This window comes from Notolabrus celidotus, chromosome 5 (genome assembly GCF_009762535.1).
Source record: "Notolabrus celidotus isolate fNotCel1 chromosome 5, fNotCel1.pri, whole genome shotgun sequence".
Classification (NCBI taxonomy): Eukaryota; Metazoa; Chordata; class Actinopteri; order Labriformes; family Labridae; genus Notolabrus; species Notolabrus celidotus.
Window position 1 is genome coordinate 13,851,328 of NC_048276.1, and position 20,942 is coordinate 13,872,269.

The 20,942-nt window shown below is 40.4% G+C and overlaps 1 protein-coding gene across 1 annotated transcript in view; it reads right to left on the bottom strand.

Annotated features, from left to right (window-relative positions):
• The window catches only part of LOC117813023 (neuronal tyrosine-phosphorylated phosphoinositide-3-kinase adapter 1), a 43,974-nt gene that overhangs the window by 15,167 nt on the left and 7,865 nt on the right, over positions 1-20,942 (bottom strand). Inside the window, exon 2 of the mRNA XM_034684064.1 lies at positions 3,006-3,240. Coding sequence (XP_034539955.1) covers positions 3,006-3,240 — 235 coding nt within the window. The remainder of the gene's footprint in view (positions 1-3,005; positions 3,241-20,942) is intronic.

Genomic DNA, 20,942 nt, shown 5'->3' on the forward strand with positions numbered 1-20,942 from the left:
TATCTCCACAGTCATCTCCTTTATGAATGTCTTCTCTCCTGAGGGCTCCAAGATCTCAAACTGGCAGCCACTACCCTCCATCCTGCTTATTCCCTCCCTCCCACTTCCTCCCCTCTGAAGTCGCCTCTGGTCCTGTGTTTTCATCCCTTTGTCCCTGTGCACTTTTATACCTGACCCTTTCCTGTTCACAATCATCACCAGTCATGTCCTGCTTCTCACCTCTGCTGCTCTGGCTCTGCTCTGCATTCATCGCTCATCGTGTCCCTCTGTCCCACAGGCTGCCCTACACCTCTACAGGCCTGATGCTGCCATGATGACGTTGCTCTTGTACTGCCAACACAGGGGGGGTCTCTTAGTGACGTTGTGAGGCAGAACGCACTGGATGACACTAAAAGCAAAGTATGTTTTTGTCTTTAATGTTCCTCTTCTTGTCGGTGGCACAAATGTCCCTGTACACAGCTTGGAGTTTGGGGAGTTAAAGATGACTCACACTTGAAACAGCACGTTGCTTGTTTGACCCCAAAACACACCCTCGCATACACTGAATCACTCATTCACAGGCACCCACACACTTTTCAAGACTGTCACGACCTGCTAAGATATAGACTGTGATGATGCTATGCTGTTGACACTTGTTTTGTGGAGTACCTAAAGCTCCTGTGAGGAGTTTTAAGGCTGTTGATGAAACAGACTGAAATTTATACCACTACCTCTTAATGACCTACAAAAGCAAACAAGACCACCGGAAACAAGGTTGAATATTTCTACATACTCCTTTTTAACGCCTGTCACTGTTGACGTTGTGTAGGTGCCAGATGAGTCGATTGAAGCCTCAGCAAATATTGTCTGTCCTTTGTTTATACATATGAGTCATTTGTTTGACTGTTATGAGATGTTTCGTCGGAGCACACTACTTAGACATGAACAAGACAAGATCAGCAGAAATATAAGATATACCATTTTGTCCACAGGGGGCGTCAAAACAACACAAACCAAATATCTCCACATGAGCTTTAATTGTTTATAGTATGCCTGCGTAAAGCTACAATAACTGATAACTGGTATTGACAAAACCAGCACTAAGTCTCTGTGATGATTTCTTACAGAGTTTTCTACTTCTGCAGGTAGATGTCTTAAAAGAGAAGCTGGAGCTGGAACATTATCAGCAAACTTTATACTCATAGTGGAGAACTAAGAGCACCTGACATGACAACAAACTCCTTCACATTTGAAACAACTTGTGAGGTCTACTGAATAAATGCTGATAGACATGTACAAGGTTTCAGATCCCTCATTTAAAGCTCCTCAAATGAGTTTTTATCAGGTTATGACGCATACTGAACTTAACAGTGGTGCATCTTCATGACACACAAAAGTAAACAAGAGCATTAGCAGGAAGATAGACAATTTGTATACATATGTAACTTCTAATGCCTTTAACTGATGAAAGGGGGTAGGTGTCAGACGAGACATGGTAGAAAAAAACTCTTCTTTTCTACTTTTTCCCCAGCAAATCTTACAATGAGTATATTTTACTGGTACAACAAAGGAGGGTGAGATTTGTCGTCTTAAAACATTACTTACTCATGTACAGGACAAGATCCACAAAGAGAAAAATACATCTTTTTGTCAACATGGGACGCCCAAAATCAACACAAACAGAAAGTCCCTACAGGAGCTTGAAGCACCAAAACAACAATCTCTATGTTGTTCCCAATCCTTCCTTTAATCAACCAGAGTAAATGTACGCCATTATTATCCTCAAAGGGGACCTTAAGTGAATGAAAACAACCCTAATATGTGTTATTTTGTTACATATTACTAGAGGTGTGAAACATATCAATACAGCAACATATAGCCATACTTTGACCTCCGATATAATATCAATATTTCAACCTCTTAATATCGATTGTTTTTTTTTTATGAAATTCATATTTTAGCCGAGTTGGAACTAAAATACGAGTATTCAAATATCAGTATTTCAAAAACAATAAAGTGGAAAAGTTGTTTTCAATCAAATAGTTTTGACTTAATTTGTCCTTTCACTTTTGAGTAATATTGTGTGATTTACATATACACCATCCCTACTTTTTTCTTAGTTTACTGTGTAGAATATCGCAATATATCACAATATTGTGATATCGTTATATATCGTGATACTATCATATCGGGACCAAAGTATCGTGATGCGTATCTTATCGTGAGGTTCTTGCCAATACTCACCCCTGTTTACTGTCATATGCTGTGTCCCATTGTATTTGAAGCAAACACGTGGCACTTACTAACATTGTTTCCTCCTGTCTAGATCATTGCTTCTGTTGTACTCACTCTCAGATGTACATCAACTTGGACAAAAGTGTCGAAATTAAATTGTAATACTGTAACATATGCGGAAAGTAATGTGTTTACTTTTGTTTTGTACCATTTACTGATGATACAAACCACACTTTAAAGGGTAAGCTAGATATCTGACTCCCCATAGTTTCCACATGTTGTGGAAAATTTCATTAAGGTCAGTGATTTCTATTTTTTAGCAACCTATCCATCATGTTTGTTTTCATCAATACAGTGACACACATTTCTTTCATTCTTATCAGTCTATGTGAGTCACTGCCCTACATTTTGTGACACAAAGCAGTAAATTAAAACAAACAAGCTCAAATGTTAGAGGTATGGATTGGAAAAAGAGAATAATGACATCTGAAATGAGACAAATGTGGCCACAACTAATTTAATATCCTCTGTCTTTGGCCTCATTTTGTCCTCTAACATTATGGCTGATATCATATTACTTTATCTTATCAACAGAACATATTAACTCCATGACTAAGCTCTGTTATTTATCCCCAGACTTTCTAGGTGAACCTGTCTGACTTCCTGAACTGTGCTTGGATGTAAGATTTTGAAATTAAACTCTCTCAGGCTGGCTAAGAGGTTTATATAGTCTGAACTGAACCCTAAAGTAATCTCATATATGCAGAGCAGCTGTGTGCTCATCCTCTCACCTTTTTTTACTCCCCTCCTGGTCCCTCTGCCGCCAGTCCAAACGGCTCTTACGATACAGCAGGTTCATGTCGCTGCAGGGTCGCTCCTCCTCGCAGCCTATCACAGCGCAGTGTAGCCGCTTGCTTCGCCGCTCTATGTCACGCAGGAAATGCTCGACTGCCACATCCTGGGCAGAGCCAGAGCTCATGGTATATAAGAAGGGACGTATGTCACAGGCAGCGTCCTCAAACTCACCTAAACGAGAGGAAACAGAGGCAATGTTTGAGCTCATTAATCATTAAAAAACATGTTGAACAGCTTCCCAGCCTACTTTCAACTGACAAGAATGACAGTGATTGCTCTGAGTTGGGGTGACGCACTCTGAAACCCAAATAATCAAACCTAAATTACTGTCAGAACTTCAGGGGAGCCAGCGCTTATCATGCTCGCTGTGTCATAACAAACAATCCTGCCCATTACTCTAACTGGCAGCCTTCAGAGCAGAGACACAGTGATGCATGATGATGCAGGATGCAGTTTTGTTTACCCCCACCTCTAGCGTATCACATGAAAACTATTTATATTTTCATTATCCCGTTATGAATATTTGAGTAAGCATGGTAACTCAGCTGCACAGCGTCTCTGGCTGCGGGCCCTGGGATGGCCTAGCTAAGCCTGTCTGCTAGCCAGACAGTAATGTGGTTTGTCATATGTAGCGCATGCACAGCTTCCTACTCACGCTCACCCCATGAGGAGTCAGGCTTGTTGTGGGGCAGATATCTGAGGGCCCAACTGTGTTTTCATGTTGGAGAATGTGTATGTACAACACAATTGGCTAAGAAATGCGCAGCTGTCAGCTGATGCACATTCCCAGTGTTTTTCCATCATGCATGGAAACAGTTTGTAGGTTTTTTATTGGTGGACACTGGGACATTAGCAATGGTGCTTTTGGCAAGTTTAGTTTTTTAAACAAAACTGAATGTGTCACTTCAAATTAGACGCTTTAAGCTTAAGCTTCCTATACTGTGTTGGCAACATTCTTGATAAGATATCTGCTGTGGGATAAATGGAGCATGATGTTCATTTCATGTTCATGTGTCATAACTTTTTTCATCTAATATGCAGCACAATCTTCAATTATCTTGGGCTGTAATTACTTTTACATTTTGTGCAATATTACATTTCATTTTGCGTTCAATGTTTCTGGTTAATAGTTCATTACCATGGCCAATATTCCTTTCACAACACTATTAATTGAAATATGACACAAAAATATTCTTTATTATCATGATGGGTTAGGTAATATCAGCGTTGTTGATACCTAGAGCTTGCACCAACAGAGCACCACTATCTTTAACAAAAAGTACCTTTAAATATCACTGCCAATACTACATTTGGGATATACTATTATTATGAATGTCTGATTAATATGTGCAAAGCTCCATTTCCACCACCACTATCATGTGTAATATCACATTTTCTATTTTCATGGTGGGGTAGGAAGTGGTAGCATCATGGTTGTCTCTACCTGGAGTTTGTATAAACAAAGCAAAGGTCTTGATAAAGGCCTCAGTGATTACTTCTAAGAACATTATCATACACTTAATGTTTCCTGTACCTCATGTTTATGCCTTGCTCATTTGTACTACTCTTATTTTGTATGGAAATGTTAGAGCAAACTGACACCAGAGTTTCTTGGTGATAAAGTTCTAAATCATCTCATTATCTTATCCCATGTCATCTCATCCCATCCCATCAGTCTAGTCTCATCTCATCCCATCAGTCTCATCTCATCCCATCTCATCCCATCAGTCTCATCTCATCCCATCCCATCAGTCTCATCTCATACCATCCCATTTCATCTCCCCCCCATCGCTTCCATTCTCATGTCATCCCATTTTACCAGTCTCATGTCCTCCCATCCAATCTCATCTCATCCCATCAGTCTCATCTCATACCATCCCATTTAATTTCACCTTGTCCAATCTCATCCCACCCCATCTCTTCCATTCTTATCTCATCCCATTTTACCAGTCTCATGTCATCCCATCCAATCTCATCCCATGTCACCTCATCAGTCTCATCTCACCCCATCAGTCTCATCCCATCCTATCTCAACTCATCTCATCCCATCAGTCTCATCTCATCTCTACCATCCCATTTCATTTAACCTTGTCCAATCTCATCCCACCCCATCTCTTCCATTCTTATCTCATCCCATTTTACCAGTCTCATGTCATCCCATCCAATCTCATCCAATCTTAGCTCATTCCATCTCACCTCATCAGTCTCATCCAATCCTATCTCATCTTATCTCAACTCATCTTGTCCCATCAGTCTCATTTCATCCCACCCCATCTCATCTTACCTCAACTCACCCCATCTAATCTCATCTCATTTTGATTTAATAGATGAGGACAAAAATAAAGAGGAGAGGATTACCTGTCAGAGGAGTTGACATGTTTGAAAACGGTTACAAGGAATAAATATAACGTATTTTTCTTCATAAATTAATAAACTGGTTAGAAATAAAGTAGTGAAGAAACATAACTGAGATTTGACATGCATTGCTCATGAAAAGTTTGAAACTGTTTTTTATTTTGTGTTGTCTTTAGGATTAAATGGTCTGGAACTGTAGCTTCGGTCTTTATCAAGCAAAAGGGCTGTCAATAAGTTAATGTTATTTATAAATGGTGGGTAAAGTAAACTTTTGATGTTATCCCTTGACATGATTTATATAAACTTCAATGTGAGTGAGTGTGATTGATGATAAAGACCAGAAATAAACTACATACTATTACCACTGAGGACCTGCTGTCTTCTTTTAAACAGGACAGAAAACCCAACGCTGAAAATATTTTAACATGATATGTTGTGATGTTAAAACATTTTAAAATCACAGATAGGCTTTCACAGATAGGCTTTCACAGCATGTTAAAGTGCATGTGAATCCAGTTTAATGAGGTCTGAAGTGAGTTTTTTTAACTCATTGAGTAAGGATGCACCCAGCATAAAAAACGTATTACATGTTTGGTATCCAGCTGTGTGATAGATCTTTCCATCTTTATATAATCAGGAACAGTTGAACCACATTTGCCCCCGACTGCACAGCAGCCTTTCTCTTAGCACAACCTCTCAACTGAATCTGCACATAAACACAAAAATCCACAGTGGGAGCATCAGGATGTCACCTGGGCCAGGCGGCATGTTGAGCTGTGTAACGGTGTGTGATTCTATTGTCGTGGCCCAGTGTGTCATCCCGCATGTCAGCGTGCCTTGTGCTATTCTTGTATCCCACAGCCCTGACCACAACATGACCGCCGCTGCTGCTGCTGCCATGCTTGCTGACTCAATGTTAATTAGGTTATGGAGCTGCGTCTGTGGGTTGGGCTTCTGTAAACTGGAGCTTTGATTTCAGTTTTCGAGGATCTGGCAGCTGAGCCGGCCGCCCTGCAATTGTTGCGTTACAAGTTGTGGGTGTAATTAGCCAAGCTGACAGAACCAGGAGCTCTTTGTCTTAAACCTACGGGCAGGTTTGCCTAAACAAACTGGATAACAATCATTTTTTATGCAGCACACCCATTCAGTACAGGCTGGCTGTGATTAATCCCTGTTGTCTCTGTGGATCTCTCAGATATTCAGGGTGTTTAGCGAGTTGTTTCAGGAGCATCTGTAGGGTCAGGAGCCGCTTGGATTCCTCTCATTAGAACCAGGAGGCAGATGGAGCCATGATTCATGTCGCTGGATCTGCATGCAACGCTGCAGATTGCTACTCACTCAAGCACATAAGCAAACAGATCACACACATACTTAAATCTATACATGCAAAGCACACACACACAAGGCATGCAAAACAGTAATAGCGATGCTGAGCAGCTGATTTAAATGGGTTACTGATGACGGGGAATTTCGATTATCATCAGTTAAAAAATCTGGAAATGCAAAACATTTGTAATATCATCTCTAGGGCTAAAAGTGCAAATTTATGGGTTAAGTATTATGCAGTAATTAAATAAACAGTGTTAAATATGTGGTAAATTCATTTGGCTGTACATTCAAGACATTTTCTGTCTTGAATCCTCTTTCACTGTCACTTATTTAACACTCTTGGAACGCCGTGTGCTGCAGCCCTCTGCCACTCAGCCTCCACCACAGCAAGAGGTCCTGTGGTGTTGCTGCTCCTCACTGAGAGTGAGGCAGGAACGCTGCAGAGTGGAGAGACACATCACAGCTCTGGACTGGCCTTGACACAGGCGCAGTATTTGTTTGAGGCATACTGTAAATAGACATTCGATTACTATGGGGGGGGGATTTTTCCTTTGTGATTTGAAGGCAACCCGAGATATTCTGACAGATACCATCCTGCGAACATATATCTGCCTTGATTTATCTGCCTTTGAGAATCTGCTTGAATAAAATGAATGAAAAGAGACAGAACATCTTGTTTCTTTTACACAGTGTCTTCTTTCTTCAGCATATCATGTCTCTTGACTTAAGTGCTCTCACATATAACAGGATTTCATATTTTTTATCTATCATATCCTGAATTAAAGAGCAGAAAGGCGCAACTGAACTTTGAAACTTAGCATACAACAGTATGCAGGGAAGAAATCAAAACAATTCTTGTGTTCATGTGAGTTTATGTCCGATTTATCAACCGTGATGTCTCAAACTTCAAAACAAGAACTACTCTACATAAATCAAACTGTACATTCACTGCTTTTATTTTGAAGGTTTTTTGAGTGCTGAATTTCAAACAGATTTAAGAGGAAGAAAAAATTGGTTTGGAACGTCTCGTATTTTCTTGAACGTATCTTATATTATTCTCTGATTATTTCATTCTTTGAGTTTATTCAGTGTCCTCCTCCAACAGCACCACAGCCCTTTCTGTCCAGCATCATAACTTGACCTCTCAGTCGCACCATATATGTCACAGAAGAAGCACACTGGAGCCAGACACAGTGCTGCAGTTCAGCCGGAGAAACCAACAGACGGAAGGAGAGAGGAAGAAGCAGCACAAGAGGAGAGAGCGATAGGAGGAGGAGAAGAATAAGCAGCTAGAGAAGAGGAGAGAGAGGCAGCAGGAGGGGAGGGGGGGGGGGGGGGGGATTGGGGAATGGGGGAAGCCAACAAATGGAGAGTCACTGAGGGATCAGCGGGGCTAAAGATAAATATGATTAGGTGGAAAACATACAACTGATGGAGGGGAATATCGAGGCAGAGGGATCGGGGAGAGAGGAAGGAGTACACAAATGTAGTAGAGTGGAGAAGAAACAGTGAAAGGGGAGCCAGACTACAAGAATGGGGGAAGGGGAGGGGGGGATGAAATCAAGCCTCACACACTGGTCGCTGTGTGTGGTCTCCTAGCAACACTCTCAGCCATGCATCTCTTCCTCAGCCTCTCTATATGCACAAAGACTGACGTCAGCCTCGTCATACGTGGTGATCCGAGGGTTAAAACTTTCATTTGTACCTGATCCTCCAGCAACAACATACTGCATGCATCTGAGATAGAGATAGCATGTTTCCAATGGCAACTATACAACCTTGTTGCTAAGACTCGTGACGTAGAGCGCTCCACACCGAGCATTGTCCAGACGTTACATATGCTGCTGATCAGACATATTGTGTCTCAGCAAAGAGGGGGAAAAAAGACTAAGTTTGAAATGTGTGCAGGTGAATTTGAATTATTTCTGGTTCAGGTAAATCAGTCTTCTTATTCCAGCGATAAATCCTGATGAGATGATAAATTATTCAGCATGGAAATCAAGTGCATATGCTCGTGCAGTATAGCAACATTCAATTCTTTGTCACAGTGGGAAAGGAAGCATTTACATGAAATATATATAACTGGTGTGAGCCTTGAGAATATCCGCAGCTAAAAATACCAAGACTGGAATACTATACCAGGAGACCCATGAAATAACACCTGTTCCGTCTCATGGAGTCTGTAGTAATCACTCAGTTTTGATCAGAAATAGACCTCCACATGTGCTGGAGGTTTGAACTGATACTAGGCGTATGATTCAGCCATAAAATGTCTCGTTCTTTCTTTCAGGCATATCACCGGTCTGTTTGAGAGGCTTCTCAGAGGCTGCTGTGGTGTCACAGTAGGTGTCGTTTCATAACATTTAATGGTCTGCAAAGCTGAACCAGCTTTCAGGAGGCAAATGCTGACCAGTGCGGAACACTGACAGGCCATAGAGGATTCAACTACTTATCTATTACGACTGTCTTTTCAACATCTTGTTAAATATCTACAGGTAGCATCAGTTTATAGATATCATAAAAAGCTAACGCATGATGATCAGGTTCAGAATCTGAAAGGCAACTGTGAAGCTAAGTTTTGTCTGGCTGAATTACCCGGTCACAGCATTGTGTGGGGTCTTGACACATATTATTTTATGTAGCATCAACTGATACTCAACTCAAGTCAACTTTATTTATATAGCACCTTTCATACATAAACACACGCAGCCCAAAGTGCTTCACAGGATAATAGAGAGACAGAAAACAACAGCAATGGTAAAATCATAAAAGGCATGATTATAAATAAGATACTTAAAAATAAAATAAAATCAACACAGTAAAATTAATAAAATAAGAAATAGTGGAAAGAAAAGTTAAAAATAAGGTAGCGTTAACAAAATCAGATGAATACAAGAAATAAATAAATAGATAAATAAATAATTAAATAAGATAAATATATGTCAAAGTAATGATTCAACTAATAATGGTTAGAATGATAATAAAAATAATAGTAATAATGCAGTCCAGGCCTAAAAATAAATTACTCTAAATTAAAAGCTAGTTTAAAAGAGTAAGTCTTAAGTTTACTTTTAAAAACACACAGAGAGTAATAACCACCTTTGATGTTCAAACTGTCAAAATTAAGGCTTACAAATACTGTAATCACATTCATGGGCTAATAACATAAAACATTTTGATATCTTATTGCATTTTGCTGAAAAAGTTATTAAGTTATGATATAAAATGGTTAGAAAAACTTGTATGTGATATCTGAAATGGATTGTGTATTAACGTGCTTTGAATGTAACAACAACTGACAGCCTTTATACATTTGTATCTATGAACTGTGAAGTTTCACTCCTCTAATATCATCAAGATCAAATCAGAAGATCAGTTTCAGCCTCATGTTGGTGCAGTGACTGAGTTTAGCATAGCACAAAGTCAGCCTTGGGTTTCTGCTGGCAGTCCGGTAACAAGTCGTGTTTTTTATTTAATTTATTTCTGTTTTGTAACTAAAAATCAAAGAACTCATATGTCATGTGTTGGTTTGTGGTAATTAATGGGATTAAGATGTGCTGACAGGCAGATTTCTCTTGGCTCTACAGAGACCCAGCGTGTTTCCAGTATTTGCGCTGAGCCAAGATCTCCAGCATCTGGGTCACGTTGTATGTTTATAAAACCTACATTCTAGTTGTGTCAGTGTCATCTAAGTCTCAGGGAGAAAGAAAATAAGCATATTCTGATTAAATATTAATCTTAATGTTCAATAGAATCCTGTTGTTAAATGCAGAGATTTGTGTTTTCTGACAAAGTGAGAAAGACTGCTTAATATTCCAAAAGTTCTCAATGTGCTGACAAAGTAGAAACAAGCTTCCACAGTATTAATGGCCAGATGTCACACACTGTTGTGTTAACAGAGCTTCCAATAAGAGATGCTGTCTGAGACATTTGGTCAGTAGGATAATTTATGCTAAATTACACAACTGACCGTTAGGATTTGACACAAGTGCTCTGAAACTCATTGAGCCGGACAGAACAAAACCTTTCATAACACCTACTGTTATGACCTGTTGTCAGAGGCAGGCAGGTGCAGTTTGCCACAAGTTGGCTTCCAGCTCTTCAGAAGTATATATACATCACTAATACTGAAATTATTTTAGATAATAAGTAAGGGATAATGTATGGTTAGAAGGTAGTTATGGGTGATAGAATCCCACCACTTTGCATTGGAGTCATTTTCCCCAAAACTACCTGCTAATCAAACATTATCCCACTCATTACCCGGCTACTAACTTAAAATACAAACAAGTTGACAAAAAACATGAATTAATAGATTATTCTATTGATCTGAACTGATTTATGTATAAAGTTTTTAAATAGTCCCAGTGATTACGCTGCAGTCAGCGTTCCATGGCGATGGATTCTTATCTGCCTACCCGGTTGATTTAACATGAAACTGTCCTCATTCAGCTCTCCTCCTTCTCTGAGCTTAGCAGTTGACCCACCTTTGAAAATAAAAGAGGTAAATGTCACACCTTTTAACCCTGCTGCTATCATCACCACCGTTCATGGTTTAAGTTTCTTGGTAGCAACCGGTCACCTAAAGTTGCTCTCACTAGCTCCCCTACAGTTGCTCATATTGCTGGACAGGATCCAGTATGAAATGGTTGGTAGCTTACCGATTTAACATGTTAACCTAGTCTAACATCTTAGCCACACTGTTTTGATGCGACTGGAAACTAGTGGTTTCAACTTACCTTATGGTCTATGGCAGGGGTTCTCAACTTTTCGGCCCGTGACCTCCAAAATATAGGTGCCAAAGACCTGCGACCCCCCTGCCCCTTGAAGTGATTCAATGTGGCTTAATTTAGCTGGTCTACAGAAAATTTGCCTACCTATATGAGCATGTGGCTGTGTTTCCTGTGCTGTTATGAATTAACCTACTGCTACTGATGCTTTTTTAGAATTAACTGTTCACTAACTCTAAACTTAGCAGTCATCTGGCAAAAAAAAGGCAGAAAACTCATTACATTTTCTATTTTCAAGGTTTATTTTAAATGTAGATTCTATTTTTGTTGATATTTTTACTATAAATGGGCAAAATGTACTATTTTTAGAAAACAAACAAACAAAAAAAAACATTCTAGAAGACATCTGACGACCCCCCATTTGTGTCTCGCGACCCCCCAGGAGGTCCCGACCAACACTATGGGAACCCCTGGTCTATGGTATCATCAAGCAGAAGCAAAATGTGCCGGAACTCTTTTCTGTGGATTGATTTGACATGATGTGCGATTAGTTTGCCTCACGCGTTGTTGATGTTAGTAAAAGTTAATAACTGTTGTAAAGGGGTTTTGACCAATCATAATCAAGCATATTACTCAGCCGGACTATCAGTAAGAGAGCCGGGTAATAATAAATAATAATTATGCTCATTTTTGAATCTGAACTTTTAGACAACACACTAAATTCTTCAAATACTGTGTTTGATGTTAATGTTAATTTCTGTTTCAGGTCCAGAGCAGCACCTATATCTCTGCAGTGCTGGGTATGATTGTTGGAATAAATGATCACTGAAACAGACTATATAAAATCTAAAGAAAATAAACTGTATTAAACTGTAGTGCTGTAGCAGTAAAGTAAAGTTTTAAGTCCGGTCTACAGCCTTGAGATGTTTGCCTTGAACCAAAAACCTTGAAAAGTCTGCACTCTGCCAGGCTGACCTGCAGGCCACAAAAACTCCTTTAAAACATCTATTGCTCTGTGTGATTTGATACAGCTATATGAAGGAAAGTAAAATCAATCTAAACTTTCACAACATCAAGACAGTCACCTGAAGTGAACCTGCCTCCTGCTCCAGCCCACCACTCTGTACTGAGCTCAACAACTGAAGAAGTCAGACTGATGCTACCGCTACTGTCTGATGTTTGTAACTGTTACTCCTCTTCCTCTTGCTCCTCTGGGCCACTCCTCCAATCTCCAAAAAGTTGTTGATACCCTTAGATTTTTCTCAACCAGGCTGCTAGGCATTGTGTGAATTTAAAATGTAGAGGAAAAGGAAACCCGGGAGCACAATTTTTTTGTGTGCAAGTCGAGCCTTATTAATATGTATTTCTAAGTGTGTCTGTGGTGAGAGGAAACGAAGATTATTCATATAATTCCCTCATTGTGCATCACTAAACCAGAAGTCACTATTTTCACCTCTGGGTTCTGTGGGGCTCTCTGCTGCTCAAGCCTGCCTCAACTCTCCTCTGCATGCACTGCTGCTGTGTGCTGACTGCTCTACAATATTGCATTGTGCAGTAAAACGCCTGTGGCTGATGAGAATGGACAGGAGGAAGAGGAGGAGGAGGTGGAGGAGGAGGAGGTGGAGGAGGAGGAGGTGGTGGAGGAGGAAGATGTAGAGGCTGATGTATCACTCTAGGCCACGGATGGAAGGCACATGAGAGGCAGGGAAGAATTTTGGTGAATTTTTCTCTTGACCTCTTTTTGATGTTTTGGACACAAAAAAACAACAATAATAACCTCAAAGTTTTATAAGTGTTGCCGCGTGAAACAAACGGGACCTTGAAGGCATTTGCATCATCTTTTTCAAATATCATAAAACGGGAACAACAACATCAAATCTGAGGCTAAAACTCAAACAAGTATCCTCTCATTTGCAAGACACTTCACACTCTTAATTTTCTCCTCCTCACTGTTATACAAACTGAATGACGGCTAAATTTTTCATAGACTTCAACCCAAAATATCCTCTAAAAAAGCTTTCCCTGTTCCCTGTTGCCCTGTGCAACCAGGATACAGCCTTGAGCCACAACAAACTTGCAGAGATCCTCAATGTTTGTCTCAACGACGCCCCTTCTCTGGCAACAAATGAACCGATTATTGTCGGCTTGTGTGCGCATAAGTAAACAACTGTTAAATGTGTGGATCATGAATAGTTGAGGATGTGAGCAGCTGCAGTTACAGAGCAGAGATGTAATGGTTTGAGCAGCATGTACATTAAAAGGGTCACAGAAAATATCACTGCTCCGGAGTAGCATGGTTACATATTTCAAAAGTTTGTCACCAGTTCATTCATTATTGGAATGATGCGGTAAGGTACACAGCATTGGCACTTAATAATTGATTTGCTGATGTCTGAATAGTTGGTCAGAGAGCTTGGTAAAGGTTTCAGCAGGTTAAATCAAATGGATGTAATAATGTTTGTGTGTGCTCCAGAAGGCCTTGCACATCTTTGGCTTTGAACTGGAGTCCTCTGATTTGAGCAAAAAGAAGCAAAGACAAAAAAAAACACCAAAAATATGTGTCTGGTGAAACTTGTCTGACCAAACAGGAATGTGAGCATCAGGGAAAAAAGTTATGGATGTGTGTGATTAGTCAAATTGAACATCCATTGAATCTACGCCATAGCGTTTGCCATGGGTTTGTGTAGCCCTGTGACTACACAGCAGCCTAATGTGTACCTCCCCAAAAATGGAACTACATGTTGAATCAACGCAGACAGCGCACCCTGTGATTGGTCCACTGATTAGTTCCAACTCTAATGGAATACGTTTGGATCATAGACTGTATAAAATATGGACGTAAGATCCGTGACGTCACCCATCTGTTTCTGAAGTAATACAATATCTTAAAAATTGCCGGGTTAGAAAAAAATTCACCCCCCTACAGTGTGTGCCGATCAAGAAATGAGCTATCCAGACTACACTCGTCTTTTGTACCAGGCTGCAAACATGTTTTTTTCTGCTGTAAAGATCGGCTTTTTTGAATTGGTGTGTATGTGGTTTCTGGTACTTCTGGAGCCAGCATCAAGCGGATCCTCGATGAATTGCAGTTTTTAGCACTTCCGCATTGGACTCATTTTTAGACCGGAGGTTGCCGCTTGGTTTGGATTCAGTCGCCGTGCTTTCCTGTGCATGACCAGCAGAAAACCAGGAGCTAGCAATATGACATACACAGAAATCACACTACCATCTAGCGTTTAGGCACAGTACTGCAGACGTCCAACGAATACTTATGTAGTGTATGTCCGAAAGCGTATTCAGCTTCAGCGTAGCATCAACGAAAAAGTATAAACTAGGCTTAAATAAGCACCAGAACTAGTAAACAAATGAATACTCATTATTGTATAATAAATGCTGGTCATATGTTGTGTCCAAGCAGCAACCTCCGGTCTAAAAATATGAGTCCAATGAGGAAGTGCTAAAAACTGCAGTTCATCAAGGATCCGCTTGATGCTGGCTCAAGAAGTACCAGAAACCACATACACACCAATTCAAAAAAGCCGATCTTTTCAGCAGAAATAAACATGTTTACAGCCTGGTACAAAAGACGAGTGTCGTCTGGATAGCTCATTTCTCGATCGGCACATACTGTAGGGGGGTGAATATTTTTTTAACGTGGCAATTTTGAAGATATTGAGATTACGAGTCTTCCAATGAGAGGCACAGCTGACTTGATTGACAGGCGGGAACACTGTAGCTGTTGGCTAAGAGGCTCAAAGCCCGCCTCTTTACGTCACAATCACTCGACAGCAGCAATATGGCTGCCACCGTCGATTGGGCTCAAAACAGCGCTTCAGAAACAGATGGGTGACGTCACGGGTACTACGTCTATATTTTAATTGTCTAAGTTGTAGCACAGCTGTGCTCCACTAGCAGGTGCTGAAGCTCCAGTTAAAAGCTGCTGCCATGATGCACAGCTCTTGTTGAAAGGCCGGTGTTTTGATGTTTTGGTCACTCTTACACATCTCCAGACAGCAACATAAGCCAATCACAGCCCGGTATGGCAGGAGTACTCTATTGAGAGAACAAAGACATGCTCTGTTTTGTGAGCATACAGTAGCTTGTTTGCTTAGGCTTAATGATCCTATAGCATACAGTGAGCCTGGCACACTGCTGCAACCTCACAGAGAGATACCTGCTGCTAAATAATTAATTATTAATCAATATCATTACCACAATTCTAATCCGTGGTTGAAAAAGAGAAGGCCAGTGAATGACCTCCTGTTCCCTGTCCCCCTCCACGCAGCCTTCCCTCGCCGTCATCATCTTCTGCTGGAATCTGCAGGAACCAAGGTGACCCACTGCACTTAGCTAGCTTATAGATCCACAAGCACTTACACCACATCAGGTACATTTTCCATCAGTATACGTTGTTTGCGTTCTCTCATTATGAACGTACAGGATTCAAAATGTTGTGGAAACTCAAAACACTATACAGTAAAAAGCATCCTGAGCGACCTTTGCCCCGAGAACAACACGTGGAGGAGACGAGGAGAGGCAATGAAGATTAAACACGGAGGTTCAAAGGAAAGCTGTGTATTGGGATTCTCTGAACGTGTGCAGTCTGAGCTCTGTCACTAGATGTGGTATGATGAAAGAGTGCACCGTGTTCAGATTGTTTCTGCAGGGTTCCCTCAAGATAGTCTGCCTTTTCTGAAGCACTATTCAATCCATCACATCACAGAGGAAGAGAGAAACCGCATCATGTATAGAGGGAAAGCCTCTGTTTTGTTTCCTCTTTGTATTTTGCTGCTGAAACCTAGACTGTGAGGTATAGAGCTGCAGGGAGCAGAGAAATACGGAAAAAAACTGCTCGTGCTCGTGCCTGTGCACGAGAGGAAAGAGCTCCACTCTGCAGCTGCACACGCTTCACTGAGCCAGCATCCCTCTCCAGCTAAGATCTGACTTTTTTTAGACATGGATTACCCCGCAATATTGCCTGCCTCCCTGTTAGTTTGTTCAGTTTAAAGGAAAAAAAAGCTAAAAAAAAATTCCAGCCTGGCTGTCTAATATAATAAGAAGTTGCCATGATGCCCTTATTAACTTGGACTGCATGTTTAGCACTAAATCTCTCCCGCGACATGATGTTCTTATCTCTTATTGGAAGTGAGAAATGTCTTGTCAGCTCCAACAAAGCTCCACACAGTGGACTGTGAACAACAAGTCAAACCTATTTTATGATAATCAGGCTTAACTGTGTGCTCACTGGCTATTGGTTCTCATTTCACAGATTTGATTTACCTTTAAGAACAAGCTTAAAAACATCATAGCCTGCAGCGCTGCACGCTGGCCCTGCCCCAACATGACAAACATCATAAACTATTCAGCAACAATTAAGCAAAGCCAGCTCGCCCAAAGCAAAAACAGGGATCAGCTGAACATCACTGCAAAGCATCACAGCAGCTTGTAGTGAGCTTGACTCATATCTTTTGAGGGCTAGTATGTTTGGTTTTAACGTGCAGAGGAAAGAGCGTCAAGGTTGAAGAGCAGCGGCTGAAAACTGAAGATTTGACAAAGAGATTCAAGCTGGCTCTATTTAAAATGTATTTACATAATATGCACAAGTTGATCAAATGAAAACAACCTCAAGAAGTCATGTGATATTATTGTTACAAAGCTGCCGGTGTACCTGCTGAGCTGCTTTTCATCTGACTGAAAGATGGAGCAGCAGCAGCAGCAGCAGCAGCAGCAGCGTTGGTGTGATTAGAAAAAGCCTGGTAGGCCACAAGTGGTCTTCCAACGTTTGAATCATCCTACTCCTTGTCCTTAAAATCCCCCGTTAACCGAGTCATAGCGTAGGCTGTGCAGTAAAAGCTCACACATACACACACACACATGCCCACACACAGTTCTCCCACTCATTCATCTCATTACAAACAAACCATGTCTCTTGTGGCTGGGCTATTTGCACCCCACTGTGTTCAGCAGCCTGACAGTGAAACAGAAAGAAGAGATTCTGTTACAACATTTTGTGAAAATACAAATGACAAGGATAACTGTTGGTTAAGCGCACACACACTGCCACCTCGACAGGTTTTTTGTTTACGTGAATAAAGCCCGATCAGACATTTTCTAGAGTTGTTCAAAAATCAGTGAGTCTGACATTTTTAAGAGCATGTAATAAAGGGTCTGTACTGCACTCCGAGAAACAGAATTGGAAAAACGTACAGATTTAATGGCCTCACAGAGTGATTGGCAGGTTTTCAGCTCAGGGTCTCACTTGAGCAATTCCTATTCCTGTCAGTCCTGCTGCACGCTGCACTGACAGCTAAGATATGAAAAGGGGCTAAACGGGCCAAATGGCAGGTGAGAGCAGATTAAGCTCTGCAGGATGTCTGCTTTTTTAACATTTTGCTCCTGAGGTTGGGTCATACACACGGCCAAATGTCAGATAGAGAGATATAGACTTCAACTCAACATTACAAGCGGTTTGTAAGGGGACTTGGTTATAGGGCCAAAGTGGCTCCCTTCAACAGCACAGTCTCACCTCTGTACTGTCAACTGCTGCCATGTCATTATTACTGTCAAATACTGTCAGTCTGAAATGCATCAGTGAGACCTTTAACTCAATTCACTTGACATTTAATCTTTTTACAGTGCAAATAATACTAAAAGAATACCATCAAAATAATCCTAAACACAATATGGAAGTGCCTTAAAGCTGCATTCTTCCTAGTAACCAGCAGGGGGCATCTTCCTTGGTTGTTATAATAAGTTCTATGGTATGCAACCAGACAGGAAATTACTCAGCTTCTGAGCTATTTTACCCTAAGGGACATTTTTCTAATGATTCTCTCTTGCTAGTTTCTTCTTCAGTAAAGCAGAATGTTCACATGGTTTATTATGGCCTCATTTAGAGCAAAAGAAAAACAATGCAGGGATACATTTGGTCAGTAATTTCCAACCACTGTGCCGTGGCACACTAGTGTGCCATGACAGATCGTCAGGTGTGCCGTGGGACATTATTAAATTTCACTTAATTAGTCCTAAAAGAATATTATTCATATACTGCAAATAATTTGCCATGTAGCGTGTCTGTGTCTGCAGTGTAGTGACTGGTGGAGTAATTAAATACTTGTCCATGTACTGACCTATGCTACCCACCCACTGGGTGGCAATAAAGCTCACTAATGACCTTGTTAATTTAAGACAGTAGAATTGATGATGTGCGCGAGAGGTGTATGTGACGAGACGTAGGCAGCGATAGATAAATATTCAAAATCGAAAAATGAAAACTCCAAACTGGGCCCTGGACAAAATTCTTACCCGGATGAAGAGCGTAATATGGGCGGTGGAAAAGGCAACTTTTATACGAAAAACTACGACGGTGTCTGCGAGAGCTCTCAAAGCTAGCCACTTAGTAGCTGAACTCGTAGCCAAATAAAAAAAGCCACACATTGTGGCAGAGACATTAATACTACCTGCATAAGCCATTGTAAATAAGATGCCTGACACAGTTAAAGAAGTAGCCAAAGTCCCTCTCTCAGATAAATAGGTTCATATATATTGAGAGACTAAATATGTAATTTTGTAAAACTTTTGGTTGGAGGTGTGACTCAGGATTTTTTTAATGTAAGAAATGTGCCTTGGCCCAAAAAAGGTTGAAGAATACTGCATTAGGGCATCACTTACTGCTTAAACAACATAGCAATGTGTAGCCACCAACCTTCAGTGTGGGGAAAAAAATGCTTAAGTGCAAAAAACTGCAATTCCTCAAACATCCACTAGAGGCTGGCTCCAAAGGCCAAGGAATCCACACATGATAATGCTCCTTCTTACAGTAGAATTAAACATGTTTACAGTCTGGTACAAATAATGGCTTTGGTCTTTATACCTCTTTTCTTTATTCATGAGAAGTGTATGAATAATTTAGGACTCATTCCACTGATTATATTGAGCCATTACAATTAGGTATAATAGCTGTTTTGACTGATTGGTGGGTGTAACTGTTAGCCAGATGGCAAGGCTATCTCTGACCTCACCGTCAGCATTTCCAATATGGCGACCGTCATCACAGGACTTCTCCAGAAAGCAATGAGGGGTGTCACCAAGACAGTGTCCATCTTTTATTCAGTTCATAGCATTTAGCTGTTTTGGCCGCAGCTGTTTTCAAATGGTGTTGGCAAGGTGGTGAAGCTGAACTCAAGGCTACTTAACATACACTAAAACCCTACAGAAGCTTTTTTACCTTTTCCAATTATTCATATCATTATAGTTTCACTATTCTTTATTTTCCTGCTTAAGTATTTCTCAATCTTTTATTTTAAATTATTATCACATATTATTGGATTGTTTTTTGATTCATTTACTTATTGTGTTTCTTATACAAAAACATCACTTACTTGAATTGTTTGCATTGATCTTTTGTTTGTAATGTGTAAAAATTAAAAATAAAAATATCGTTGAATAAATAAAAATAAAACCTTACGGTTGCTCCATTACCTCCTCGTACAATAAGTGTACGAAAATAAATTTGATAGATGAGCCAATATAGTGGATGCTGAATAGATACAATAAATTGTTTTCTGGGAAACATGAAATCTGCTTTACAGACGCCCAACATCTGAGTATTAAAAATCAGTGGGTAAAATGTGTTGGAGCATCTTTGCCACCTCACCAATCAGCTGGTGCTGGTTTCAGCAGAAAATGCAGATTGCTCTGACATTTACAACACATACTTACGATCTCCTGCCTGCAGATTTGCATTTCTGTCTCTGTGTACACACACTTATTTCACACACCACTGCTGAAGCCTGAGTTTTTGCTGCCTTGCTGTGACCTTTGGGAATGTCACAGACAATAAATTACCATTGTGGGATCACTTTCAAACTCATGTAGTCACATGAAAACAATGGCATGTGAGGACAATTTTGGTGGAGCATCATATATGTTTCACTGTTTGTTGCAGAGCTGCCTGAAAAATAACCTGTTACTGCCTGCTAATGATTCAGTTAAGATTATTCAAGGTCTTTTGAAGGTCTTTGGAATAAATGTAGCACTTAAACGTGAACAGGGACACACCGACACAATAATCTGGACCGTTTTGTTCCATTCATGCATGCCTAAACATGTGTAATTCAAAGAAGAGCGACAATTTGTTCCTCTGATAATCTCTACATCTTGCCAATTACTCCTCACATAATGAAACTAAAATGACTCTGCTAAGGGCGTCTTGAGGAAAAGAAAACAGAGATGGAACACAAACATGTATAAACAAATGTGTGTTCTGTCCTAAAAGCTAACATGTTTATTTATGTGGGAGATACCTCACAGATACAGATAAATAGATTGTGATTGACACGGCTTGAGACGGAGACCTCTGTGCCAACAAGAGAGGAGGAACTGTTGGCTCCTAACTTTATTTATTTTGCATGGTAGCATGTTAAAGGCTTTGAAAGGGTTTAATGAGAAGAAAACAGA